Source organism: Camelus dromedarius, chromosome 13 (genome assembly GCF_036321535.1).
Source record: "Camelus dromedarius isolate mCamDro1 chromosome 13, mCamDro1.pat, whole genome shotgun sequence".
Lineage (NCBI taxonomy): Eukaryota > Metazoa > Chordata > Mammalia > Artiodactyla > Camelidae > Camelus > Camelus dromedarius.
Genome location: NC_087448.1, coordinates 3,318,911 through 3,346,800, shown reverse-complemented (window position 1 = coordinate 3,346,800; position 27,890 = coordinate 3,318,911). Strand labels below are relative to the sequence as shown.

At 38.7% G+C, this 27,890-nt stretch overlaps 1 protein-coding gene across 2 annotated transcripts; it reads left to right on the top strand.

The window, feature by feature from the left end:
- The first annotated feature begins 162 nt into the window (after positions 1-162).
- On the top strand, positions 163-18,327 carry ABHD13 (abhydrolase domain containing 13). Of its 2 annotated transcripts, none has more exons than XM_031466310.2 (2): positions 163-454; positions 14,397-18,327. In XM_031466310.2, the coding sequence occupies exon 2, from the start codon at positions 14,417-14,419 to the stop codon at positions 15,428-15,430; it is 1,014 nt and encodes a 337-aa protein (XP_031322170.1). In that variant the 5' UTR covers positions 163-454; positions 14,397-14,416; the 3' UTR covers positions 15,431-18,327. The 2 variants fall into 2 exon arrangements, with proteins under 2 accessions (XP_031322170.1, XP_064349052.1); XM_064492982.1 differs by lacking the exon at positions 163-454 and adding an exon at positions 10,840-13,566.
- Positions 18,328-27,890: the final 9,563 nt, after the last annotated feature.

Here is a 27,890-nt window from a genome sequence, read left to right as displayed (position 1 = left end):
ATCTCACTCCGGAGGCCTCGCAGTCGGGACGCGAAGCCTCCGTGCTCGGAGGGAGGAGACGCCGCCCGGCACCCAGCACACCACGAGCGCGCGCGCGCCGCCGGCCCCGCCCCGCGGTGTCTTGTCCGTCCCGGCCGCCGTCGCGGGGACTCCCCCGGCCGCGGTGTCTGCGCATGCCCGGGGGGGCGGGCCGCGTTCCCACTCCCGGGAGGAAGGCGGGGAGCAGGTGATGTGGGAGCCGGCGGTGTCATTTGCCGGCTACACCGAGCGTGGGCCGGAAGTTGAGGAGCCGAGTGCCGCGCCGCAGGAGCTCCCGGCTGGACCGTGGCGACGGCGGCGGCCCCTCGGCGGGAAGAGGACGATGAGGAGCGACGGAAGCGACGCGGGGGGACGCTGCTGCGCGGCGCCGGGTTCCGTGTCCGCGGCCGACTTCGCAGCCTGAGAGCGGGTCTAAGTAAGTGCGGAGCGGGGCCGCCGAGCCGCGGGGCCGCTCTCCCCCGGGGGCCGCGCGGGCGGCTGGCCGGGGCCTCACGGGCGCCCGGGACCCGCACCGCCTCCCGGGGGCGCGGGGCTGCGCGCCCAGGGCCGTGCGGGACCCGAACGGAGCCCACTCCGCAGCCTTGCGGGAGGGGAGAAACCCAAACAGACGCCGGTGTGGAAACTGAGGCGCGCGGGTGACCGCGGCCCCGGGTGCGGTGCCGGGACCGTGTCCCAGACCGTGTCTCCGAATCCGGTGTCAGGGGTGTTTCCACTAACGCGTACACACCAGTGCTTGGACGTCATCCATCCCCACCCCAGCCCTCCCTCCTGCACACGAAAAGTGAAACCGAAAATCCCAGCTCCCAGGTGTGAGGGACGGAGTCGTCCTGACCCAGTCGCCTCGCCTGCAGGTTGAGACTTGCAAGGTTCGCGGCGGGAAGTTTGGGGCGCTTGAGTGACAGCACAGGCGAGCACCCCATACAGTTGAAGTCAGTCTTGCTATAGGTTCTTGTAACGTGTTTTCTGCAGAGTGCGTTACGAGTGTTATTTCTGAAGGTATCTTAACCAAAACCAAGTCTTTTATTCAACAGCTACTTAAATTTACTGTATACTAATAACTGAATAGGAAGACACAAGGGGATATGGGCTGTAAGTTTTGAAGCTTGATTTTCATTGATCCTGTCCTGGTATCTTTCTGCACGGCTTAATCCGCGTGCAAGCTTAATCACGTATCTTTTGCTCAAAGGTTAAGTTCTGCTCCACCAAATAAGAACTCGTGATGGACGGTCTAGTGTAATGTCTTAATTGTCTTGCTTAAGACGTAGACTGCTCGGTTCAGTGACTGTTGGTAGAGACTTCCTATGTGTCAGGCATTGCTGTTTCCTGAAAATACTGGCATGGGTAAGATGACGTCACAGTCATCAGGTAACTCCCAGTCTGTGTAAAGCAGTTGAGTTACACTATAGTAGTGAGTGCCACCACGTAAATGTGTGCAAAGGACAGGATGTGGAGTGGTGGGCGGCAGGGAGGAGAGGTCCAGAGAAGGCTTTCTGAAGGAGCTGCTATCTGAGCTGGGTTTTGACAGAAAAAACCAAGACATTGCCTCAGTTACCTCGTGTGTGCAAGTACTCGGGTATCTGCAGTGAGCCTCACTTACCATTATTTAATCCAAGTCTAGCAGCAGTTCTAATTGTACTTACTTTCTCTTACTCTACTCTAGTAGATAAAAAAAATACTTTAAATTGTCTTATACAAGTAGTTGCATTTATTAACACACTGTGTATTACATTTGATCTCAGCAGCTTTTCAATTATGTGTTTCATCCCCCTTTGACATATGAGGAGACATATATTTAGAGAGGTTAAGTGAGTTGGCAAAAGCCCACCTAGCTATTAACATAACAAGCCCCACACACTGTCCTTTCCACTGCTTGGCACTGCCTCCCATTGCTCCCTAAGTTGGAATGATGAAAGGAAGCCGGTTTAGGAATACCTGCACATGCATGCCTTGGCTCGCGCCTGCCTTCTCAGACCTGAATGTGAGGGTTTACTAACCAGGTTGCCCTCGGTTAGCAACATGACTTTCCTGCTGGATATAGGAAACTGTCCATCCTGACATTTTTCTGTGATTTCTTCTTTCTCGTCACTTATCTCAGGGGAACCTATTTCTGTTTCTCTGTTTTTCTTTGACTTAGAACTCAGTTATTACTCAGATTCTAAAACCCTGCTAAGTCTTGTTTAGTCACCTCTGTAGTTTGAGGCCCTTATTTACTCTTTTTAGAATAGACCTTTAAAAAAGGTTCTAGTTTTTCTCTTGTTTCTAATTAAGATACTTCCCCCTGAAATGATAGACATCTTAATAAGTTACCACATTTTATTTCACTATTTCATATAAGTCTTAACTCCTACAGCAGTACATTGTACTGGAATTGCAAAGGTGTAGTATTTCCAGGACAAGAACTGTACACATTTATGAGCTAGCCAGAAAATCTTACTTCTTCTGTAACATTCATTTTATGAGAAAATGAATTCTAAGTTTCATCCATTTAGTTTATAGTATTTAGAACAGTACCCCTTCATTAACTGGAAACCCTGATTTTATCAGTTTTAATTCCAGCATCGCTGTTTGCGTTTTAGCCTTGTGGATCCAATTTTTTTAAACCATTTTATTTCTTGGATATTTATAATCTCAGAACAAATTGTGATTGACTTCGGTAATGACAATAATCTGTCATCTTTGTTCTGTGAGAGTTGACTATATTTGCCAAGTCTTCTGTGTTTCAACAGAAAGGGAAAGCACCAAAATGCTGCTAAGTGGCTGCCCAGTATAACATTTGAGGTGTCTGTTCAAGCAAGTTCAAATCCCAGTTAAAATGCTCTCTAAACTGTTCAGTTGCTATCCAGCATCTCCATAGGTAGTTATTGTTCATTTGTCCCATAGGACTATTAATACACACTTTTTCATTATTGATGACATGTGGGTAACCGTTAGGGAAATAGATAATTCATTCTGTGGTGTCTCCGGCACACTGATGGCAGCTCTTTGTGTTTCCATTTCAGCTGTGCAGCTGGCATGGTTTCTTAACTTCCCAGTGCTTAGCAGAAAAGGAGATATATTGATGCAGGAGGGCTGAACCTGAGTTCTGTAATTACTTGAAATGTGATCGGAAGCTGTGAATTCCCCCAGAGGATACTCATTCTTTCCCTGTGATGTGGATGTTAGCAGTGACACGTGAATTTGCTTTCCATTTTTTGGTCTTCACTTGAACCTACACATGGCTTGGTCTCTTATAGTCAAGTTTTTTAATGTATGGGCAGTTTTTATTTTTAAACAACATGTTCCTAAAATTATCAATTGAGATGCCTATAAAGGCCTTTAAAAATAATGGTACATTTATGACTTAGGACTTTTTAGAATTGTATTAATGATTTGGTCTTTAGTCATATTGTTTTGGGGGGATTCCTGTTTAATTCATGTGTAGGTAAAAATCTTTTATAGTCTTCAAAGACCTTTTACTGTTGGCCGAATCAGTAAATGAATGTAGACTGTTCAGTATGGTGTAAACTTTTGCAATTAAAAATAATGAGAATAATTAGCATTTACTTTTTTGTGTGTGTGAAACAGTTCCAACCATCATTAAAATACAATTTTATCCATGAAAGATAATTTCAGTTCCCTCTGCTAGTATTAATGGGCAGTAATAGTTGAATGTATCCATTTCCATAGTTTGGGTTTTACTTCTTTGTATAGTTAAGTTGTAATTCTTCATTTTTAACTTTTGGATAAATATTGCTGGATAAAGGACTCACCTGAAGAGAGTGGAAGCTTCAGAGAGACAGCAGTAACATTCTTCGGCGAGGGGGGAGGTTGAGGGTGGTTGTTACTTTAGACTTGGAATTAATCTTTAATGTGCTGTTTGCCGTCATTTACTTTACTTTTTATTGGAGGGAATAACCTGAGTTCCATTAACAAAGCAAAGAAAAACACTGCAGAGTTCATGGAACTCGTGACAGTTCCTTGTGTATTTACTTCCTGGCGTTTCGTCCTCCTCTTCCCTTAATTACACACTCTTAAGACACTGTGTCTGTTGTTTTATGTAAAGATTGTTTAGCCAAAGTTATTTTCTACAACTTTGTGTACTCTTTAAAATATGTTACTTTGACAGTTAGAGGTCTGGGTAGGAGACTGAAAATGTTTCATGAATAAAATATTTACGAACCTCAATTGAAAGATAAAATCCCTGGATCTGTGGGCATCTGAGGTTTCTATTATTTTTAATCCCTCAGTAGCTTCTTCACTGTTTGGAGTCACATAACCAGGGCCTCCAACTTCCCACTGTACCAGTTAGTAAAGACAATATTATGCATAATCTAATGCCTGTTTTCTAACTTTCCAGTTTTTCTCCATCACCTGTAAAATAGAATTTGTGAAACCTTAGGGGTTATTCAGGTAACTGCTTCCTTTTACAAATGTAGAAACTCAAAGGGACATACAAGGGTACTCATTCAAATGGTTCCCCACATTTAAATGTGGCCTTGGCTACTCATCTGAGAATGTGAAGCAGCCCTGACCGGTGGAGAGCCTCACCGGCACTGGGCAGAGCCCTCGCTCAGGTTGAAAGCTCATCTCCCCAAAGCTTGTCTTCTGTTTATGATCCTTGGGAACCTGAAGAAAGTTATGTGTTTTTATTAAAGATATTTCTCTTCTAGCATCTAGCAGGCTTAGTAACCTTATAATATGCACAAAAGATGTAAATTAATGTAGTACATTATTCTTAATTTGAAGGAGGCAAGTCTCTAAGGAAAAAAGGCAGTAAATTTATATAGTTACAGAACAGTGGTTCTCAAATTTTTTTTTTTGTCTCAGAACACCTTTCATTTTAAAAAATTATTACAGACTCCAAAGGGTTTTTGTATATGTAGACTATATAGAAAGCTTTATTGTGTTAGAAATTAAAACTGGGAGTTTATAAAATATATAAGTTTATCACTTCAAAATAACAGTAAGAGATCTGCATATTAACATAATAACATATTTATGCAAAACAGCTGTCTTTACTAAAAAATTAGCAAGGAATGTGGCATTGTTTTACGTTTTTGTAAATATCTTTAATGTCTGCTTCCTAGAAGACACGCCGATGATCACGTTTCTCCGTTCTCATGCGGGAGGTTGTTTTAGGTGCACTGCACGTAGGAAATCAGGCTCACAGACATTTGTAGTTGCAAAGGGAGTATTTTAACAGTCTTTTCAGATAATTGTGGACATAGTCAACGGATGGTAGTTTCTTTTTTTATTTTTTAAGGATGTGGTTTTATTTATTTATTTTTAAACCCTTGGGGGGGTAATTAGGTTTATTTAATTTTAATGGAGGTACTGGGGATTGATCCCAGGACCTCATGCATGTTAAGCGTTCACTTTGCCACAAGCTATACTCTCCCCTCTCAGATGGTGGTTTCTTAAAGGTCATTTATATTGTGGACTCTGAAACCCATATCAAACAGCCCTTCATCTCTGTTACATTAAAATCCATTGGTTTATCTTTCAGTGAATTTTTTAATCCATGCTTGATTTCTGTGACTTCATTCATCGGTCATTTGGAAAGTGTTAGTTTGCTGTGTTGGGCAGATTCTTCCAAATATTGACATATTTAATAGGTTAGCAAATGTCACATTTGTTGATATTATCACCATCACAGTGTCATCAGAAAAGTCTCTAAGTTTTGGGAAGTTATTGGCAACTTCATTCGTTTTCCAGAAAATGTCTGCCAGACACATAAGCCTGAATAACCACAGTTTGTCTGTTGTCTTTTTAAGTAAAAATGGTGCCACCTAAAAATAAAAATGGAGCTAGTTCAGCTCACAACTCAGAGGTATTTCAGTACACAGCAGTAGTGCTTTCTGTGTCTTCCTCATTTTGTTACACATTGTCACACAGAATGTTAAAAAGAAGTGTGCTCATTGGTTGGGATGTGATCTTCATCTGAGGCACTGGCAGTTTTACCCATCACTGGTTTTGTACCATTAGTGCTGGTGTCAAGCAGTGAAAAGGCAAGTAGTGTTGTAGTAAGCTTCTGCTGTTGATCTCAGAGACCCTTGGAATGGCTCTTGCGGACCGCCAGGAGTCTGCAGCCACCTTTGGAGGACCACTAGGGTAGAAAAATCTCAGTTTAATAGGGACCTTAAAGTTCATTCAGGTCAACTGCTCTAATTTCCTCTACACTGTCCTTGCCAAGTATTTATTTAGATTTTGCTTGAATACTTCCAGTTCCTGTGAATAATTGTGCTAAGTGAATAAAAATAAGTGGCATAGGCAGCTGTTTGATGGAAAGTCAGGGAAATTCTTACCCTTGGAATTATGCTTTGTCCATAAATTTTCACATGGTTTCTTTAAGTATAAAGCATGATGAAATCCAGAAATTACTAAAATTATGTCGCGAAGGACACATAGTTAAGATTTTGTTTTTCTCTTGCTGTATTTAAGGACAGTGTGGTCTTTGATTTCGTGTCCTCTGTAATTGAATGAATTTGTGTTAGGCACGAACAGTTACGTATGTCCATGCATGTTCTCCTGAGTAGATCATGAGTTACTTGAGAGTTACTGTGTAGAACATGAGCTACTTAAGAACATAAATTTTAAATAGTCTGTAGTGCCTAAGCGCTATGATTCAAATGGCAGATGTCTGCACTTATCTGTGGCTCTGTCTTTAATCTTTAAATAGTATGGTAGGATGCGCTGGAATCCGGTGAAGCTGGGAGACCAACTGTAGGACCTTTTCTGTGGTCTGGGCTGAGTTTGAGAACTCCCTTGGGGACTTGGATTTGTGTTCTGAGGACTCATATCATTGAGGGTGGGCATAAATTTTGCATTGATCTCTCCTTTTTTAAAGCACAGGACAGTTATTTAAATATATTTCCTTAGAAATGAAGCCATTTGCGATCCTCTGAGTCCATATATGGGGAGCACTCAAGGTGATGAGTGGAGATCAGTTGAGCAGACCCCTCTGACTCTGTGGACTTGCCACGCAGCCAACACTGTAGCCAACGTGGTGGTGCTGACAGCCTCACAGCTACACATTGTTTATACTTTTAGCCTTAAATTGGTTATTGTTTACTTAAAATGGGCAAATATTTTAAAGATAGGATGCATATGGAGCATTAAAGGTGAGCAAAGCAAGTTAATTAGGACCATGAAATTCTCAAAATGGCTGTCACCAGATCGGTAAGTTTCATTCATATGACCAAAGTGCCGTTACAGTATTAAAAGATGTTGCTAATATTTCAGAACCATTCTTTTAAAAAGAAAACAATCATGATTAGATTACTTTGTCTATAATAGTAAAAATTAGTCATGTTTTTGTCAGTGTTTTCTTGAGATGTGTTTAAGCCAGTATGACACCACTAACCTCTTCATCTAAATAAAAAGCACAAAAATTATCTTTAAGGTTGACTTTTTTCATTCACGCATAAGACCTGTGCATGTTATAATAATGTGCCTATTTTTGATACTGTAACACATAGTTAAATTTAGTTTGCTTATTATATATTAAGCCCTAGAATCAATTGTTTCTTTAAAAAAAAGTGTACATTGTTTTTTGTTCATAATTAATGTAAAGCATGTAAAACATTAGGTGGGGAGGATGAGTTTAGTTTTGGGTAAGTCTGAGTTGTTGATAAAGCATCAGGTACTCAAGGAGCAGACAGACTGAGATGGTGGACGGAGTAGACATGGAGGTGGGAGTAATTCATACACAAGTGTGATGGTTGGAGCTATAAGAAAGAGGGAAGTCCCTGAGGGGAAGAAGGGTAAGTGTACAGGGCCTTGGAAAATGCCCACATTTAGGGCAGGTCAGAGGGAGAAACACAGGAATTGGAGTGTCCTGGAAGCTGAGGAGGATTCAAGGTGTGGTGCCACTTACAGGGGTGAGGTGTTGCAGTGTGGACTGAGAAGAATCCGTCAGGTGTACCAGCCAGTGAGGCTTGCTTTTTATGAGAGATCATCCCGAGAGCTTGTGCATCAGATTCTCAAAGTGGCTGAGGAGTTACTGAGGGTGATTAAAGCCACAGATGGATGGGTTTCAGAGACATTTGAAACGTGAGAGCTGGTGCGATAACATGGCAAGGGCAGAACTGAGACATGGGAGTAAATGAGGTATTTCTGTAAGATGTAGACATGAAGACAGTAGTGATGCAGAAGCAGCGTGGACAGTGAGGAGGGATTGGGTGACTGAGTTTCTGTGCTCTACAGGTCTAATGTTCTTTCTCTCCGAGCAACCCTTCTGATTGGTATAAACTGTGGTTTAACCTTGAGTATATTAAACTCACCGTTTCTCTTGGTTGTTTATGATGCTAAAATCTAATCAGCAAATGCCTTGCAGCAGGCGTAGAACCTGGCAAATAATCCATCTCTTCTGGCAACACATTCATAAATGCTTACCTCATTGGACATACTTTTTAAGGGGTAACTAGTTGTCTTGCTTATTCAGCATGTCTAGCAGCAGTGGTTTTGGATTCAGTTGGACATTCTCAATAGGCCCATGAGAACATCCCTGGCACCCACCTCCCCCTGCTTTGGTGAATCACATGGGGTAGAAAACCCAGCATATCAGCATCAGCTGTGTGGTTCCCAAGTGCAGGTCAGGCTGGTGGGGAGATGACAGGTGGGTGGGGGCGGGCGCCACCCTGACTGAGCTGCTTCCGGCTCCACGGGAGACAGTGTCCTCTGGTACAGCACCAGTGCATGGTATGGCATCCACAACGCAGCAGAGGACACACCAGTTACAAGTCACATCCCACTCAGAGAGGTCCATCTTTGTGCTTCCCACTGGGCATGTGTAGACCTGCTCACTGTCTTCTCAACCCATATTCATCCCACCAGTAGGGTCAAGTTTACCACACAAAATGTGGCTTGAAACATAGCTCAGATCCCATATTTATGAGGTTTCCAGGGAAACAGTGCTAGAAGGTTAACCAGAGGTCATTTTTTCCCCCACGGAGGAGAAAAGGTTTTGTTAACCTTTTATTCACACTAATTTATTGACAATAAATGGAAAACATACTGCTAGCTGTAGCATCTATGCGGTGGTCTGTGTTAGAGGCAGTGTTGATTTTTATTGACCAGCATAACATCTGGGTCTGTGTGAAGCTTTTTTTTTACATCTCAGCAGATGGCTCTCGTAATGGTACTTTGTTACAATATCTGCACATTTAGTAAATAAAAAATCCTTGCTGTATTGTTTGCCAGACCTAGTTCCTTTAAGAGCATGGAGACATGATACAAAGGAGCAGAAATTATTGGCAAACTGGCTTAGGAGATTTAAAGTAGTCTGAGTGGAGGTCCTTTCCTGAACCACCGATGTGCCATAATGCGTTAAAGAGAAGCCACACACACACTCCAGAACAGTTTTTATTAACCTGTCCTTAAAACTGACTTGCATTTGATAGTCCTCCAAATGAACTGATTTTTATTCTGACTTCCACAGTTTAATAACAGTCCATTGTAAGATTATATTAAGGCAACTTTTCAGGAATGTTTTGTGGAAAACTGCAGGTTTGATCCCTGTTGTTCCTAACCAGCAGTGGACTCACATGTGCCATTTTCCTAATGTCCAGTCTTGAACTTACATGCCCAGTGCTCAGAATGCAGTTGTCTTTTCTTAGATGTCTAATCATTCAGGCACATTGCTGGATTGTTCATTTAAAACACATTTTGGTCTTGAGTATATGTAAAGTTGTGTACTACCCATAGGGATACAGTGGTGAAAAAGAAAAACACAGTTCCTGGCCTTGTAGATTTAAATTTAATATTGTATGTTGAAATTAGAAATTAAAGAGGCTACTTTAAAAAAAAAGATTTTTTTTCAAAGTTTGAAAAACTTAACTATATAGATTTAATCTATACAGGTGGTTTGAATTTCAAAATCTGATTTATCCACATGTAGGAAGTTTTATATTTTGTCTAGTGTTATATTAGTTTTTATAATAACTTTATTTGGCTTGAAAATTTAGTTAGTTCACTCCTCGTTATTCAGGTTATATGAGTGGTTTGCCATGCCCTCAATCAAATTTCTAGATTCTTTTTTCTTGTCTCATAGGTGCTTGGTAAATTCTGATGTTGATGTTAATTTGAGCAGAACATGGTTAAGAATGTAGTAGTACAGCTAGGAATATTAGTCACTAAGGCAAATAAAGGTAATATGTCTATAGCATTTGTAAATGCTTTTTTATTAATTTTATTTGATAATGCTGACCAGCTTTATAAGTAGGCATTTTAAAAATTCTCGTTCTACCGAGAAGAAAATTCAGACTGAAGATAAGTTATAAACTCAAGATTATTCAGCAAATATATGGTAGAGCAGACTGAAAGGGTGATGCAGTTTTAGTGTGTTTTTTTCTACTGTATCATCAAATAAATATTAGACATTCTCATCTCTCTGATACGTCTGTCATAAATGATTGGCTTGTCTATGAAAAAAAGCACATTTTTTCACTAAAGAAGTATCTTAAATGGTATATCTGATTTTCTGAATAGTACAGTGCTCCAGTGTACTTGTATGTTTTACCCCAGACCTTGTTAATCCTAATCATTACAGAAAAATTCTTTTGTTTTGCTGTATAAAGTTAATGCCAGTCTGTCTCCCATTTTCAAGTAAGCATTAGATGAAAAGTTTAAGTGGTCAGAGGCGTTGCTGAGATTCACCCACTACCGTGGAAGAGTGTAGAGGAATGTCTGATTTAAGGTGTTGTTAAGTAGCAGTCAGAGATCGTGAAGAGCACTGATTATTTACCTGGAACGGTTAGTCAGTGTTCAGTGTGATTGGCTCAGCTGGCTGCTGTGCTGCAGCCTCTTCCAGTCTGGTTCTTAACCAGATCTGACACCTAGTGCTTAGGTATTGCTTTTGTAGTTTTGAAGCTTGGATTTTTGTTACTTCATTTACCTGCTTTTCTCCAGCTTAACATAGTGCTCATTGCAGTAAAACTTGCTACAACTGGGTGGCAGTGTTGATTTCAGAGAAACTTCAGAAAAATGCTATGCTGTTGGGTTATGTTCAAAGAGAATCATTGGAACAAAAACTCAAATTTGAAAGTCCATGTTTAGTGAAATTGTAAAATATTTTTGGTGCTATAATATTGAAAAATCGAATTTATTAAATCATCTAACTCATTTTTATAGTCAGTCTAAGTTGATTTTCAGTGTTTGTATCTAATTTGATGAACTAAACTACTACATTTATTAGCTTATGGCATGCAATAAAATTTCAAAAATATGTCATTAACAAATATTTATTAAATTTAAGAATAACTTCTTTATAGTAGTTTTGTTAGTAAAAGAGAAATGTAATATTTCTTAAAAATTGATAACTATCTAGGTAGATGACTGCTACATAAAAAAAAGTAAATCTCACCTTGTCTCCCTTTTTAAGACAGCATGCATAAACTTTTTTGATAACAAAAAATTGACTTCTGAAAGCTTTTATTTTTTTTCACGTTATATTTTTCAGCAAATTTTAAAAGATTTTTCTCCAGTAAGTCATTTTCTTCATTTATCTCTGTTTCTCAAATAGAACTGGTGTGTCTTTGTTTCACACTTATCCCCCACGTGTTTATAGCCTTAAGAGTAAATCATAGCAATCTGTTTTGAATCTGGTATGAAATTGCAATAAGGACTGTATAAAAGATTTAGCATACTTCATAATACTAGCAAGCTAACGTTTCTTTTTAATCAGATGTAAAAGACAAATTATTAAACTTTTTCCTAAAAATAGTACAATATTAGAAACTAGTGGCTAATTTAAACTATTGTTTTAAATTTAGCTGTGAGGATCTCCAAATACAGGAGGAAATATTTTAGTTTTTCTTATGCTAGTTTAATTATAATTTTTTTCTATAATGTGAAAAAACTGACAATAAATTATATCAGATTGGGCTTGATAGGTTAGAATCTGTTAACTACATCTTTAAATAAAATTTGCCCTCAGCTTATCTGGCTCAGTAGAGTTGTGGGCTACAAAATCAATATACAGAAATCTGTCATGTTTCTATATGTTAACAATGAACTATCAAAGAAATTAAAACAATCCCATTTACAATTCCACCAAGAAGAATAAAATAACTAAGAATAAATTTATCTAAGGAGGTAAAAGAACTGTGCACTGAAGACTGTAAGACATTAATGAAAGAAATTGAAGAATACACAAAAAAATGGAAAGGTATTTAGTGCTTATGGATTGGAAGAACTAACATTGTTAAGATGTTCATACTGGTGAAAGCAATCCACAGATTCAGTGCAATCTGTATCAAAATTCCAATGGCATTTCTCAGACAAATAGAGCAAATAATCCTCAAATTTGTATGGAACCACAAGTGACTCTGAATAGCCAAATCAATCTTGAGAAAGGCAAACAAAACTGGAGACATTGTGCTCCCTGATTTCAAACTATATTACTGTAGTAATTACTGTAGTAATCAAAACAGTATGCTGTTAGCATAAAAACAAACATATCAGTGGAACAGAATAGCCCAGAAATAAACCCATGCATATATGGTCAATTAATTTATGACAAAGGAGCCATGAATATACAATGGAGAATGGACAGTCCCTTCAATAAATGATGCTGGGAAAACGATGCAGAATGAAACTGGACTGCTGTCTTATACACACAAAAATTAACTCAAAATGAATTAAAGACTCTAACATAAGACCTGAAAGCACAAAACCCATAGAAGAAAACACAGGTGGTAACTCCTTGGCATTGACTTTTGCAGTGATGTTTTGGATCTGACCCTAAGAGCAAAGGCAACAGAAGTAACAATAAAGTGGGACTACATCAAACTAAAAAGCTTTTTTGCACAGCAAAGGAAACCATCAACCAAATGAGAATGCAACCTGCTGAATGGGAGAAAATGTTTGCAAATCAAATACTGATAAAGAGTTAATATCCAAAATATATAAAGAACTCACACAACTCAATAGCACAAAAATTCAAGCAGCTTGATTAAAAAAATGGACAGAATATCTGAATACTTTTTTTTTCCAAAGATGACATACAGATGTCCAACAGATGCATGAAAAGAGGCTGATGATCTTCAGTAATCACCAGGGCAGTGCAGATCAAAACTACATTGAGATGTTACCTTATACCTGTTAGAATGGCCATTATCAAAAAGATAAGAGATAACAAGTTTTGGTGAGGATGTGGAGAAAAGGAAACCTTTGTGAACTGTTGGTGGGAATGTAAATTGGTACAGCCTCTATGAAAAATGGTATAGAGATTCCTCAAAAAATTAAAAATGAAATAACCAAATGAGCCAGCAATTCCACTTCTTGATATTTATCCAAAGAAAATGAAAACACTAACTAAAAAAAGATATATGCACCTCCATGTTCATTGCAGCATTATTTACAGTAGCCAAGATATGGAGACAGTCTAGGTGTTCATTAATGGATGAATGGATAAAGAAAATGTGGGGTGTGTATACACGCATGCACGTGCGCACACACGCACACACAGTGGAATATTACTCAGCCATAAAAAGAATGAAAATTTGCCATTTGCAGCAACATGGATGGACCTTGAGGGAATTTTACTGAGTAAGTTAGACAAAGAGAAATACTGTATGATCTCACTTATATGGGGAATCTAAAAAAAAAAGATAGATTGATAGATACGGAGAACATAGCAGTGGTTGCCAGAGGCTGGGGGAAGGGGGCAAAATAGGTGAAGGGAGTCAAATGGTACAAACTTAGGGTTATAAAATAGACAAGTCATGGGGATGTAATGTACAGCATGGTGACTGTAGTTAATAGTTTTGTATTGCATTTTTGAAAGTTTCTTAGAGTAGGTCTTGAAAGTTCTCATCACAAAAAAATTTTGTAACTATTTGTGGTGATGGATGTTAACTAGACTTACTGTGATCATTTTGTTGTATATATAGATAACAAATCATTTTTATGTTGCACACCTGAAACTAAAGTAATGTTATATGTCAGTTTTACTTCAATTAAGGAAAAAATTGCCCTCACGCTACCTATCTCCCTGGTGGGTGCACCAGAGCCCTGGATGCTCACTCATTGGCCTCCAGGGTCTTCTACCTGCAAAACCAGGACTCGGCCAATCCACATATGCTCCTGAGCCTTCATTCTTTCATATAAAAAATTGGGAATGTGGCATCAACTTATTTTTCTATTAAATTAATACAGGCATGGAAATACCTGTATTTTTTAGAAAATGTTTCGTAAGTACAGCAGTGGAGGGAGAGAGGAGACCTTAGAATAAAAGGGACAGAGGGAATCAGAGCAGTTGACTTTGTGGATATATTGACGTAGGTTTCTGGGGTTTCCCCTAGCACTGTGATTTATGGGCTCTGCTTTTTAAAATAATAGATACACGCTGAGTTTTTGATTCTCTCTCTCTCTCTCAGGACACGTACGAAGAGCCACAATGGAAAAGTCCTGGACGCTGTGGAACTTTGTTGAAAGATGGCTAATAGCCTTGGCTTCATGGTCTTGGGCTCTCTGCCGCATTTCACTTTTACCTTTAATAGTGACTTTTCACCTGTATGGAGGCATTATCTTACTTCTGTTAATATTCATATCAATAGCAGGCATTCTGTATAAATTCCAGGACGTGTTGCTCTACTTCCCAGAACAGCCGTCGTCTTCACGCCTTTATGTTCCCATGCCCACTGGTATTCCACATGAAAACGTTTTCATCAGAACCAAAGACGGAGTGCGTCTGAATCTCATTTTGATAAGATACACTGGAGACAGTTCGCCCTATTCCCCAACGATAATTTATTTTCATGGGAATGCAGGCAACATAGGTCACAGGCTACCAAATGCGCTGCTCATGCTGGTCAACCTCAAAGTTAACCTTCTGCTTGTTGATTACCGAGGCTATGGGAAGAGCGACGGAGAAGCGAGCGAGGAGGGGCTGTGCTTAGACTCCGAGGCTGTGCTGGACTACGTGATGGCCAGGCCCGACCTCGACAAAACAAAAATTTTTCTTTTTGGCCGTTCCTTGGGAGGAGCAGTGGCTATTCATTTGGCTTCTGAAAATGCACATAGGATTTCAGCCATTATGGTGGAGAACACATTTTTAAGTATACCACATATGGCCAGCACTTTATTTTCATTCTTCCCAATGCGTTACCTTCCTTTATGGTGCTACAAAAATAAATTTTTGTCCTACAGAAAAATCTCTCAGTGCAGAATGCCTTCTCTTTTCATCTCTGGACTCTCCGACCAATTAATTCCACCAGTAATGATGAAGCAGCTTTATGAACTCTCCCCCTCTCGGACTAAGAGATTAGCCATTTTTCCTGATGGAACTCATAATGATACGTGGCAGTGCCAGGGTTACTTCACTGCCCTTGAACAGTTCATCAAAGAAGTAATAAAGAGTCATTCTCCTGAAGAAATAGCAAAAACTTCATCTAATGTAACAATTATATAATGTTTTTCTTTTTGATTAATGTACTGTATTTTAATTTGTGCAGAATGATAAAGAATGTTCCTTTCTAGAAGTGTGTTATGTCTGTACTTGTCTGAAGAGTGACATTAAACTTTGAAAGGACTTCATTGCTCCTTTGAGATGATCCAAATAGTTTTTTACATTTGAAGAACGATAATTCTTGGAATTACTTCATACGTTTTCATCAAACCTTTCAATGTGATTGTGTGTTTGTGTCTTTAGTTTAATATGCTAGTATAATAGCATATTATATTCAAAAGTTTCTTGTTGCTACAGCTGTGTAATCTATGTGACACTTCGATTAATGGCTAGGTGTGGAAGGAGACACGAAAACAAGAAACCTTTGGGTATTATTCCTTTAGTAAATATTGGGACAATCATGGTAAGCAAACTTAGTTCTGTAATTGCATTTTTCACCTTAAAAGTTAAAATGAAATGCATGATGGTATTTTATTCCTTGACTTACGCAATGCCATGTTTTTACTGTAAATAGTACTGGTCATATGCCAATGTACATGATGCCCTGGGTCATAGCTATTTTTATGTAAACTCTGTTTTGTTTTTAGCAAGATATGAAATTGAGGCCTGCGTGCAGGTTGCCATTGAATTTTGCTCTGGTGAATGCTGAGATCCAGCTTTTTCTTACAAATAAATGGGACCCCATTTTCCAATAGAAATGTACCATGTTTTGTTAGGTACAGTCTGACATGTTGGATCATGGCATGTAAAAATAGAAATTTAGAATTTTACTGCAGCTTTGATGTGCATATTTGAACTTTTTAACATTTGTAATTTTGGTGGCAAAGAAATTTTAGCTTCTGTCAGTTTTGTAAGTCTACAGCTGAACCCCTAATAGCAGTCATAACGAAGATCAGAACTTGTTTAAGAATTAATTAGGAAGTCTTACCATTATTCCATTGTACATACTATTTTACAGAAATTTCCACATATGATTTTTAAGTCCCAATATCTTGGTGTATCTATCCCACTAAAGCCAAGATACCATTTATTGGACTTTCTGAAAATAAAACTTACAAAAACAAAAGTTAAAAAAAAAAAGCAGGCTGTCTTCTTTGGTCTGATGTTTTAGTTACGAAACAGAAGAGCTGCATCGAGAGTTCTAGGAAGCCTGACTCATTTATGTTCTCCTTGTAGGACTGTGCGAGTGAAGGGACGCTAGAGCTTTTAAATCACAGAACCTGTCAGCACCTTTAATTAAATGGCTGTCAGTGGGAAGTAGTGTTTGGACATACAGAAGAGTAAGAAAAATCTTACGTAGAGAAGAGCCCCTTAAAACTTACAGGATTTACCTTAAAAATATAAGCTATGAGGCATAGTTGTGCTAAGTTTTTTCAAGCAGTCCTCAAAAATTAGATGTAATTGAGCTCTGTACGGCGTTATGTCAGCTCCAACATATAATATTTTTTGAATATTTTAGCTATATTTATTGGCTTTGTGCAAGCAGCTAGGGCAGAGAAATAATAGGTCAATAATCTTGACCTTAATTTAAAACTTTCCATGGAGATAGGGCTAGAAATACTTTTGCCAAATAACATTCCTATCATTCACTTTATGTCAATATTTAGGAAAAAGTAAATTATAGCAAGTATGATTTCTAAAGGATGTTTTCTATAAATTGTAAAAAAAAATCATGCTTTTTATAAAAAAAAAAGTTGGTAACGCGTATCATGGAAGGTGTATTTTGTATGTGTAAATTCACTACAATTAAAGGCTACTTTTCATCTTGTCAATCATTGCTATGTAGAATGAGTATCCTAAATAGTAACGCATTAAAAAGAAAACAGTTACTACAACAAAGTGTAGTGTATTTAGACGTGAGCTTATACACGGCACACCTTAGACTTCTATCATTCTTCAAGTTTACAGAGGACCTTCTTAGGTTTTCATGTAATCATTTAGTCTCCCACGCTGTGGAGGAATATATCAACTTTAGTTATAAATATTATGCTGATGAAGCATAAAAAGCTTTTTCTTCGGCAGTGTTTCATTTTATGCTGCCTTTTGTTCTCTTTCAGTACTCCAGATTTACAGTCACCCTCCCCCCCGGCTTTTTTTTTTAATCCGGGACTTCGGAAGTTCTGGAGTACTTGTGTTTCTCCCTCCCTCCATTCCCTTTCCTTCTGCAGCAAAGGGAAGAGGTTGCGTCTAGGGTTGTAGTCCATCCTTCTTTCCTGGCTTCTGTACTGGGGACTGTTTCCTTAGATGGGAAGGAGGTAGAAAGCAAACTCCTATCATCAGGGGCCCACAAACCCCATGGCATCAGTTTTATAAAATGTGTCTAATTTTGTGGCCATAGCAATTGGTCTTAATAAAACATGGATTCTTCATGGGTCACACCCTCATTTTGGACCCATCTCTTAGTGGGAGTAAGGGTGTGTCCATCTTGTTTATTAATTTTTGCTCATTTACACATGAGCATCCCCTATAGGAGTTTCTGAATTGAGTTTTTAAAGTTACTAAGCTACTGTAATTTGGAAATTCTAGAATGATTTTAGATGGCAAGATAAAACTCATTTAGATCAAAATCGATTATTTTAAAAGGAATTACTCGGGGTAAAATGACAAAAAGGATCCTAAAATGATATTGCAAAATGCGGAAAGAAATCATTTGTAACAGATAAAAGTGCAAATAGGATAGAAACAACTGGATGGGGAAATGTGACATAGTTCTCAAGCTTCGATCTAGGAAGTAATTAGCTGATGAGATTGGTGATGAGGAAACCTAATATTCAGAACAAAACAAGGCATTTCTAACAGAAGGTCATTGGAGTCCTGATGTTGCCCCTACCCTGTGCTTTTGCAAATACTTTGGCTGTAAAATTGGTGTTTTCATTAAAATGGTATTTCGAATTTTGTTATGGGGGCAGTTTAAATTTATTTTTCATGGTCTGTAGACGGTTGATGATAACATGATCCCCCCTTTGGCAGTACGTCACCTGATTAACTCTTTGTAACACTTAGAGTTAGTGCCACCTGATGCTTTCACATTCATCTCTTACGTTTGTAAGATTTGGTTTGAGGTGGGTATTGGCTTGTTCAGTGGAATTAAGGAGTGAAGGCTGTATTCAGTTTTCTGTGAACTATCTTGCAAGCCCAACTAAAGTGTAGTTTTTATGATTGAGTCCATTCCTTCCCTGAGGTTAGGAGTAAATAAGGTAAACCTTAAAAGATGATGTCACAGAAGTCGCTTGTTAAATCAGGTCGTGGTTGAGATATTCTGAAAACCTCCTGACCTCCCCCCCCCCTCCGTTTTTCTCACAGTGTTTGACAGCAATTACGGAAAAAGACACGTGACAAATAGTCATGATGCTTTTGAATGATCCACTTAAATTCATGTATTTTCATATCACTCAGGTAAAGTTGGAAATGACAGAGCACAGACATCTATTTTTTAAATCAATAGAGTTGAAAATAAAAAGCACTTCTGTTTATATTGCCATATATGCACATCATCTTAGCTAACCAGAAATAGTATATTAATTTTATGGTGAAATAAATGCATTCATCCTTAATAGTAAGTAGTCAACACATTTTTGCCAAATGGCACAAATATACCTCCATTTATATTTTGTATCTTTAAAGTGTAGTTTAACAGTAGGACTATGTATAAGAGACACTTTTTTACAAAAAGTGTCATATATACATATATACCAGGGATGAGTGTGTATTTAACATAATTTATAGCAATTTCTGTCAGTACACCATATACTGAAAATTCAAGTTATTTTCAGCCTATTCAAGTACATTCAGGATAAAATAAGTCAATCCAGTTTCATAATGTAAATCATATTTTGTTATTTGCCATATTTTATTTGAAGCAGTAATACAATTTTATAACTCAAATTTGAATGTTATAGTACATTATGCGCTAATCATGGCAGGCAAACATTTTTGTTTTTTAACAATAAATTTCTTTTAAAATATACTTTCTATTTTTCTGTACTGACATGCAATAAATTGATACATTAAAAGATTGATTAATGTCTTAAGATAGTTTGTCTTCAGTCTTTTTTAAATTTTCTATTAACCTAAATTATATGGTAGGACAGTAAAGTTTCCTTAATGGTTAAATAAGCTCCTGGATTTGTACTGAAATGAATGGACTTGTACTAATGGTGTGAATAAAAAGTGGAAGTTAGATTTGTTTTCCCTTCCCTTGTATTCTTCTGCCACATGTATTTAATTTAGGCTAATTTAAATACTTTCTATATGTGAACTGGTGGTAAACAAATAGACCCAAAGCATTTGATTAGTTACATTAATCTAGGAACAAATAGGTTTTAACTGTTCATGATCATGATGCCTTAGAATTTCATAAAGTGCCTTTTCATGAAATTGTCGGGTTTTTTTTCTTTGTTCCTTTTTTTTCTCTCATTGGCATTGAGTTAATAATTTGGGCTGATTAAAAATTGCCAGATATTCATTCAACCTTTAGGAATGGTTCTGTAGGTTGCTTTCCCTAACGGGAAACTTACATGCTTGAATAGTGTCAGAACCAGCTGAATGATAGGAAGTGGAGATGAAACACTCACTTATTGGAGACACCCGAAATGTACCATTAACATCAAGAAATTAACACAGATACATTACTACATCTAATTCTCATTTCATCTACATTTTGCCCATTATCTAATATCATTGATAGCAAAATGATCTTCTTGTGAATATAGGTGCAAAAACCCTCGACAAAATACTATCACACTGAATCCGGCAGCTTATAAAGGGATTATGCACCATGATCAAGTGGCCAGAATCACAGAAATGCAAGGTTGGTTTAACATCTGAAAATCGATTAATGCAATATATATGTTAGACTGCTTGGGCTACCACTACAAAAATCATAGGCTGGTGGTTTAGACAACGGACATTTGTTTTCTCTCAGTTTTGGAACCTGTAAGTCCATGGTCAAGAAGCCAGCAAATTCAGTTTCTGGTGAGAGCTCTTTTCCCAGCTTGTAGATGGCCAGCTTCTTGCTTACCCTCACATGGCCCTTCCTCTGTCTGTGCGTGGGGAGGTTTCATCCTCTTCTTACAAGGACACCACTTCTTACAGGTTAGGGCAGCAGCCTTATGACCTTATTTAACTTTGATTATCTTTTTAAAGGCCTTATATCCTAATATAGTCACATTGGAGGTTAGGGCCTCAACATACAGATTTGGGAAGTGGGGCACAATTCAGTCCTTAACACCAGATGAATAGAAGAAAGCCTTTGACAATATCCAAAAGACCTTCATGATGAAAAACACTCAGCAGACAACAAATAGAAGGAAACTCAGTCAACCTTATAATGAGCATTTATGGAATATAGCTCCCATCATACTTAAAGGTAAAGACTGAAAGCTTTCCCCTAAAATCAGGAAAAAGACAGGCATATCTGCTCTTGCCACTTACATATATCCAACATTGTACTGGAGATTCTGTACAGGACAATTAGGCAAGAAAATAAAGCAAAAAACATCCAGATCAGAGAGGGAGAAGTAAAACCATATTTACAGATGACATGAGCTTATATATGGAATATCTTAAAGAATCCACTAAAAATATGAGAGCTAATAAATGAATTCAGTAAGATTCAAGATCAGTCTACAAAAATCAATTTCATTTTTATACACTGTCAATAAACAATCCCAAAATGATAGTGTTGTAGGTTGGCTTGTGAACCCCAAAAAGATACGTCAAAGTCCTAACCCCTGGTACCTAAGAGTATGACCTGATTTGGAAATAGGGTCTTTGGAGACGTAATTAAGGTCTAATTCAGATGACAGCCTTCTGGAGTAGGGTGTACCCTTACTAGTACATGGCTGGTGCCCTTATACTAAAAAAGAGAAAAGACTTAGGAACAGACACACAGAGGAGACAGACACACAAAGGGAAGATGGTCATATGGCAGTGAAGACAGATTGGATTCGTGCAGCTGCAAGCCAGGGAACGCCAAGGGTTTCTACGAGCCAGGTGAGAGAGCGTGGTCCTGGTGCCACTTTGATTTCAGAGTTCTCTCATTCACAACTGGGAGAGAATGAAGGAATTTTTGTTGTTTAAGCCACTTTGTGGTTCTTTGTTATGGCAGCCCTAATTAAAAGAAAATTCCATTTACAATGGCACCTAATATAATGAAATACTTAAAAATATGTTTAGCAATAAAGGCAAAATGTCATCTCTGAAAACTATGTAACATTTTTGAAAGAGATTAAAAAAAAGACCTAAATAAATGGAAAGACATCACGTGTTTGTAGATTGAAAGATAAATTATTAAGATGGCAATTCTCCCCAGTTTGATCAAGGAAATCAATACACTCGATTAAATCTGTCTCTTTTTTGCAGAAAGTGACAAGCTGATCTTAAAATTCATACGTAAATGTAAGAGATCTGAATTAGCCAGAACGATCTTTAAAATGAACAGTCAGAGGTCTCATATATTCTGATTTTAAAACTTATTGCAAAGCTACAGTAGTCAAGACATACAGGCATAAGGAAAGACATATAAATCAATGGCCTAGAATTCAGAGTCCATAAATTAACATATATTTAATTAACTGATTTTTGGCAAAAGTGCCAAATTCATTGTTGAAAGAAGTCTTTTCAACACATGGTGTTGTGACAACTGGATATCCACATACATGTGAATGAATTTGGATTTCTCTGTCATACCATATTAAAAATTAACTCAAAATGGGGCAAAGACCTAAATGTAAGAGCTATAACTGTAACATCTTCGGAGAAAATGACAGTCAAATCTTTGTGACCCTGGATTAGACAGTGGTTTCTTGGTGTGACGTGAAAAGGACAAGCAATAAAAGAAAAAACAGATAAATTGGGCTTGATAAAAACATACGCCTCAAAGGACATTGTACATTTTCAAGAAAGTGAAAGACAGACTCCAAAATGGGAGAAAACATTTGCAAATCATGTATCTGATAAGAGAGTTGTTTCCAGAATGTAAAGAGCACTTATAACTTAACAACATAAAGACAAACAACCCAATTTAAAGATGGGTAAAGTGTTTGAATAGGTATTTTCCACGGAGCATGTACAGGTGGCCAATAAGCACACAAAGAGATTTTCACTTTCATTAATAATCAGGGAAATGCAAATCAAAACTGCACTGAGACACTACTTGATAGCTCGTAAGATGGATATAATCAAAAACACAGAAAACAAGTGTCAGAGTGTCAGCGAGGATGTGGAGGAATTTTGGACACTCCCATTGCTGGTGGGAATGTAAAATGGAGTAGCTGCTTTGGAAAACAACTAGCAGTTCTTAAAATGTTGAAAATGGAGTTACCCTACGACCCAGGATCTGCACTCCTAGGTGTATATCTAAGAGAACTGAAAATATATGTTCATACAAAAACCTGTACTTGAATGTTCATAGCAGCATCCTTCATCATAGAGGAGAGAACAATCTAAATGCCATTAACTGATGATGGAATAAATAAAATGTGATGCATCCTGCAATGTAATGTCACTCAGCAAGGAAGGAAATGAAATTCTGATCAGTGCTACAACATGGACGAACCTTGAAAAAGGAAGCTGGTTACAAATGACTGTATACTGTATGAGTCCATTCGCTTGCAATGTCCAAAACAGGCAACTCCAGCTATATAGAAAGTAGGTTAGTGGTTGTCTAAGCGTCAGGGTCTTGAGGGGAAATAAGGAGTGACTGCTGATGGATACAGAGTTTTATGGGGGGACGGTGACGATAATGTTCTAACATAGATTTTTGTGATCAGTCTGTATCACAACCCTGAAAATACTGAAAATTATTGAATTGTACTTTTAAATGGGTGACTAGGGTTGCATGTAAGTTATATTCAGTGAAGCTGTTACAATGGGTGAGACTAATATTTAGGAATATTCCAAGTAAAAAATCTTGGATTTAAATGATAGGAATGGATCTGGAGTGAAGTGGATGGATTCAGGATATACTTGAGATGTAACTGGTGGGGAAAAATGCAGCAGAATGTAGAATGAATACTTCTACATCTCTGCCTTTGGTGCTTGCATGATTAAAAGAACACAAGAATGTTTGGGGAAATACCAGGAGTTCTAAGTTCATAATGAGTTTGAAGTGCCTGTTAAAGAAGCTAATGAGCATATTTTCTTCTTTTCAGCTACCGAGCACCTGCCCTTTGCTCTGGCAGTTTTTCCATCTGATGAGTGAGAGCTGGTCTCCAGATAGGGGGTGCTCCTCTCACAGCTGAGATGACCCAGACTTGGTCAACCAGGCACACTTGGACCAGACTTTGAGGCGGAGACAGGTGATGTGGAAAAGGAAGGCCATTGTGACATCCGTGCTCATGTGGCAGCCGCAGCCGCAGCCAGGTGCGGACCTCAGAGCTTCTAGCAGTAGGTCCCCGGAGGTATTGTGACTGGAGAGGAGCTTCTTGTCTAGTTGCAGAAGGAATTCTGAGACAAGATGCGGAGGTCTAGAAAGCAAAGCAAGGATTTATTAAGCGATAGTACACTCTGAAGGGGCGAGCGGTGAGTATCTGGGCTGAGTTTCTTTGGCAGGGTGGTTACTTGGGGTGTAAAAATGAATGGGTGGAGTATTCATTGGGGAGGGAGGGGTTTGGGGCTGTATTTCCTGATTTTCATCCCAGCTCCACCTTCCTGAGGAGAAAAGGGATTTTTTTTTTTTTTTGTCCTTATTAATCTGGATCGGAAGTGTCCCGGTGTCTGTGCACGATGGGTACTTCAAATCTGCAAGGCCAATTTTATTGTAATGAAGGCATAATGAGCAAAAGTTCGCATTCAGACACTGGAGATTCCTGCGTTTCCCCACCTTTCTTTGTCAGCCTCCAGGACACATCAGCCCAGGATGTGTGGTTTCCTATCAGTCCAGAGGTTCCTGCTTTTCTTTCTCTGCCCAAGGACCCCTGTTGTTTACAAGATGTGTGGTTTCCTGCCGTTTGGCCCAGGCCCCCTTTCTCTGCTCATATCTAGCTACCTGCCTGCTCTAACAGTGTGACTGCAAGTGGTGGTCTGTGCCCAGTTGTAACAGCAGTGGTATTTTCATGTGCTCACTTCCACATTGTGACTGTGAGAGGTATGTATGTATACACCCATCCTCCAAACATGAGGAAGCACGATTCTCTGATTCTTCCGAAAGAATTACCCTAAATCCTATCAGAAGAATCCTTTTCTATCTAATTGGCTAGCAGTGGTTTTTGTTGTTTGCACCTAAGAGAAACCTAAATGCTATAATATCCAAAAGGAGATGTTGAATCGTCAGGTTTTGGGAACGAGATCTGGGCTGAGACAGGTGTTTGAGTAGCCATCAGTGTTACTGCAAGAAGGAGGGTGCTCAGCAGTGTGATTGTACTTAATGCACTGAACTGCTTATTAAAAAATGGATAAAATGGTACATTTTGTGTTATTCATATTTGTTCACAATAGAAAAAAAAGACAAAAGTTTAGTGCAAGAGCCTAAAAGGAAGGGAGAACGTCAGACCTAGCCTGAGAAATTTGAACACTTAAGGGACAGGAGGAGAGAGGATGCCCCCAGAGGAGACAGAATGAGATGTTTTACTCCAGCCTGCAGAGTAGCTGGCACTTCAGTTGGTAGCTTGGAACAAGGTTTGTAGCCTTGTTCCAAGTCTGGATGAAAGAGTTTAATTTTCAGCTGGGGCACTCCTGAGTGTGTTGATTGCTTGCTTGATTACAGGTGGGTTATAGTATCATGGGGGGGAAAGATTAACAAATTGGTGCCATGGCAGGGACGGCTCCTTTTGTTATAGAGCAGAGTCCACAGGAACTGGAGGGGAAGAGACACGCAGCCCAGAATTGCTTTCTCTCCACGAATCAGAAGCAAGGTGCCGTTTCCTCAAACACTTCCGTTCAGTCTTCACCTACAGTCATGTTCCCGGCAGCCACTCTAATTCAGTTTCTTGTTTCTCTGCCAGGTAAGATTTATTCACGAGGTTGGGTCATGCTCTGCAGCCGTTTTCAACACCCTCATTATGCTTGGATTGCCACTCCTCTCTTAGTAACATCCACTCTGCTAGGTCGACAATGAAAATGATGACAAAGTTAAGTCGTTTTTCTTTTTTTTCCCTTGGCTGGATACTTAGAGTTGGCAGAAATGAACATATTTATGATTAAGATAAAAAGAAAGAAAGAGATGATGGCTTTTATGTTTAGACTTCCTGTTGCTTTGAAATTTTAAGGTTTGGAACTCTAACCGCTCGTTGGCCAAGAGTGAAAGATAAAGGCATTTTTTTTTGACAGTATTGACTCTGCTGCCTTTGTAGCAGATGAAAGAGACAGACAGACAGACAGACAGGACGAGAGACAAAGACAGACACAGTTTCTGGCCTTTTTATTCTGCTCCTTTGACTTCTGCACCTTGATTTCAGTACCATCCTCTCTTATTGTAGCTTCCTAGGAAGTTTTGAAATCATTTAGTGTAAATCCTCAACATTTCCTCTTTTCTCAAGATTTTTTCTCACTATTCTAAACCATTTGCATTTCCATATGAATATTGACATGGTACTTTCTTTAAAATAAAAAGGCTTTCAAATTGATGAACTATTTATTTGGGTCAAATTAATATCTTAAAAATATTCATCTTGAGGCTTTTAAGTTCTCTCAGCATTCTTTTTAAATTTACAGTTTATCTTCAGGTAATTTTATACCACCACACATAAAATTAAAGAACCTGTAACTGGTAGACTTATGTTTTCCCCCTCTTGCCTTGTGTTATTTTGGTCATATACTTTGCCTCTATATATGGTATCAATTTCATGATTGCCATTGTTTTGTCATCAGTCAGTTACCTTTTTTTAATTGTGGTAAAAGTCACAAACATAAAATTGACCATCTCAGTCACTGCTGAGTGCCCGGTACATCTGTGCAGCAGGTCTCTGGGACTTTGTCACCTTACAGAGCTGACGCTCTAGATCCACCGGACAACTCCCATTGTCCCCTTCCCCCGGCCCCTGGGTGCTGTCATGCTACTTTCTGTTTCTTTGAATTTGACTACTGTAGATACTCCAAATAAATGGAATCACGTAGTAAGTACTTCTTTTGGCTGGCTTACTTCACTAGCATGATGTCCTCAAGGTTCACCCATGTTACAGCGTGTAACAGGCTTTCCTTCTGTTTTAAGACCGAATAGAATCCCATTGTATGCACATACCACGCTTCCTTTATCCAGGCGTCAGTCAGTAGACGTTTAGGCTGCCTCCACCCCCGGCTATTGTGAACAAGGCTGCGATGAGTATAGGCGTGCAGGTGTCTCTTTGAGATCTTGTTTTCAGTCCTTCTGGATCGATGCTAGGAAGTGAGATTTGCTGGATGACATCGTAATTCTATCTTTTAATTTTTTGAGGAACCTTTGTACTGTTTCAACAACGCTTGCACCATTTTACATTCCCACCAACAGAGTACAAGGGTACCAGTTTCTCCATCTCACTGCCAACACTTTCTTTGCTTTCTTTTTTCTTAATAGCGACCATCCTAGTGGGTGTGAGGTGGTATCTCATTGTGGTTTTGATTTGCATTTCCCCGAGGATCAGTGATGTTGAGCATCTTTTCATGTGCTTGTTAACCATTTGTATATTTTCTTTGGAGAAAGGTCTTTTCAAGCCCTTTGCTGATTTATTAAATCTGGTTATTTGGGGGATTTTGTTGTTGAGTTGTAGTTTTTTATATATCCTGGGTTTTAATTCCTTATCAGATCTATGACGTGCAGTTTTTCCTTCCATTCTGCAGGTTGCTTTTTCATTTTGTTTGTTTCCTTTGCTGTGCAGAAGTTTTTAAGTTTGATGTAGTCCTGTTTGTCTATTTTTGCTTTTTATGCCTGTTATTTTGGTGTTGTATCTAAGAAATCACTGCCAAATCCAACATGATGAAGTTTTTCCTGTATGATTTCTTCTAAGAGTTTATAGTTTCAGGTCTTACATTTAGGACCTTAGGACCTTGCTTACATCTAAGCTACTCTGGGTTGGTTTTTGTATATGGTGGAATGCAAGGGGCCTGCTTTATTCTCTTGCATGTAGGTATTCAGTTTCCCAGCTCTGTTTGTTGAAGAGACTATCCCTTCCCCACTGGGTAGCCCTGACAGCTTTGTCAAAGATCATTTGCCCAAGTAAGTGAGTGTCTGTTTCTGTGGTCTTTGTCGTGGACTATTCCACTGATCTGTATGGCTGCTTTCATGCCAGTACTGTACTGGGACTTTGTACCCTGTTTTAAAATCAGGAGTTGTGAAGACTCTAGTTTTGCTTTCCTTTTTGTTTTTCTTAAGATTGTTTCAGCCATTCAGAGTCCTTTGAGATCCCATATGAATTTTATGATGATTATTTCTGCTTCCGTGAAAAATGCCATTAATTATTTTGACACAGATTGCATTGAATCTGTAGCTCACTTTGAGTATTATGAATATTTTAACAATATTAACTCTTTTAATTCATGAATACGGAAT

Coding starts and splice junctions, on each gene's coding strand:
- ABHD13 (XM_064492982.1), top strand. CDS start 13,425: ATGGATAAAGAAAATGTGGGGTGTGTATACACGCATGCACGTGCGCAC. Junction 13,567..14,396: donor CCTTGAGGGAATTTTACTGA/GTAAGTTAGACA, acceptor TCTCTCTCTCAG/GACACGTACGAAGAGCCACA.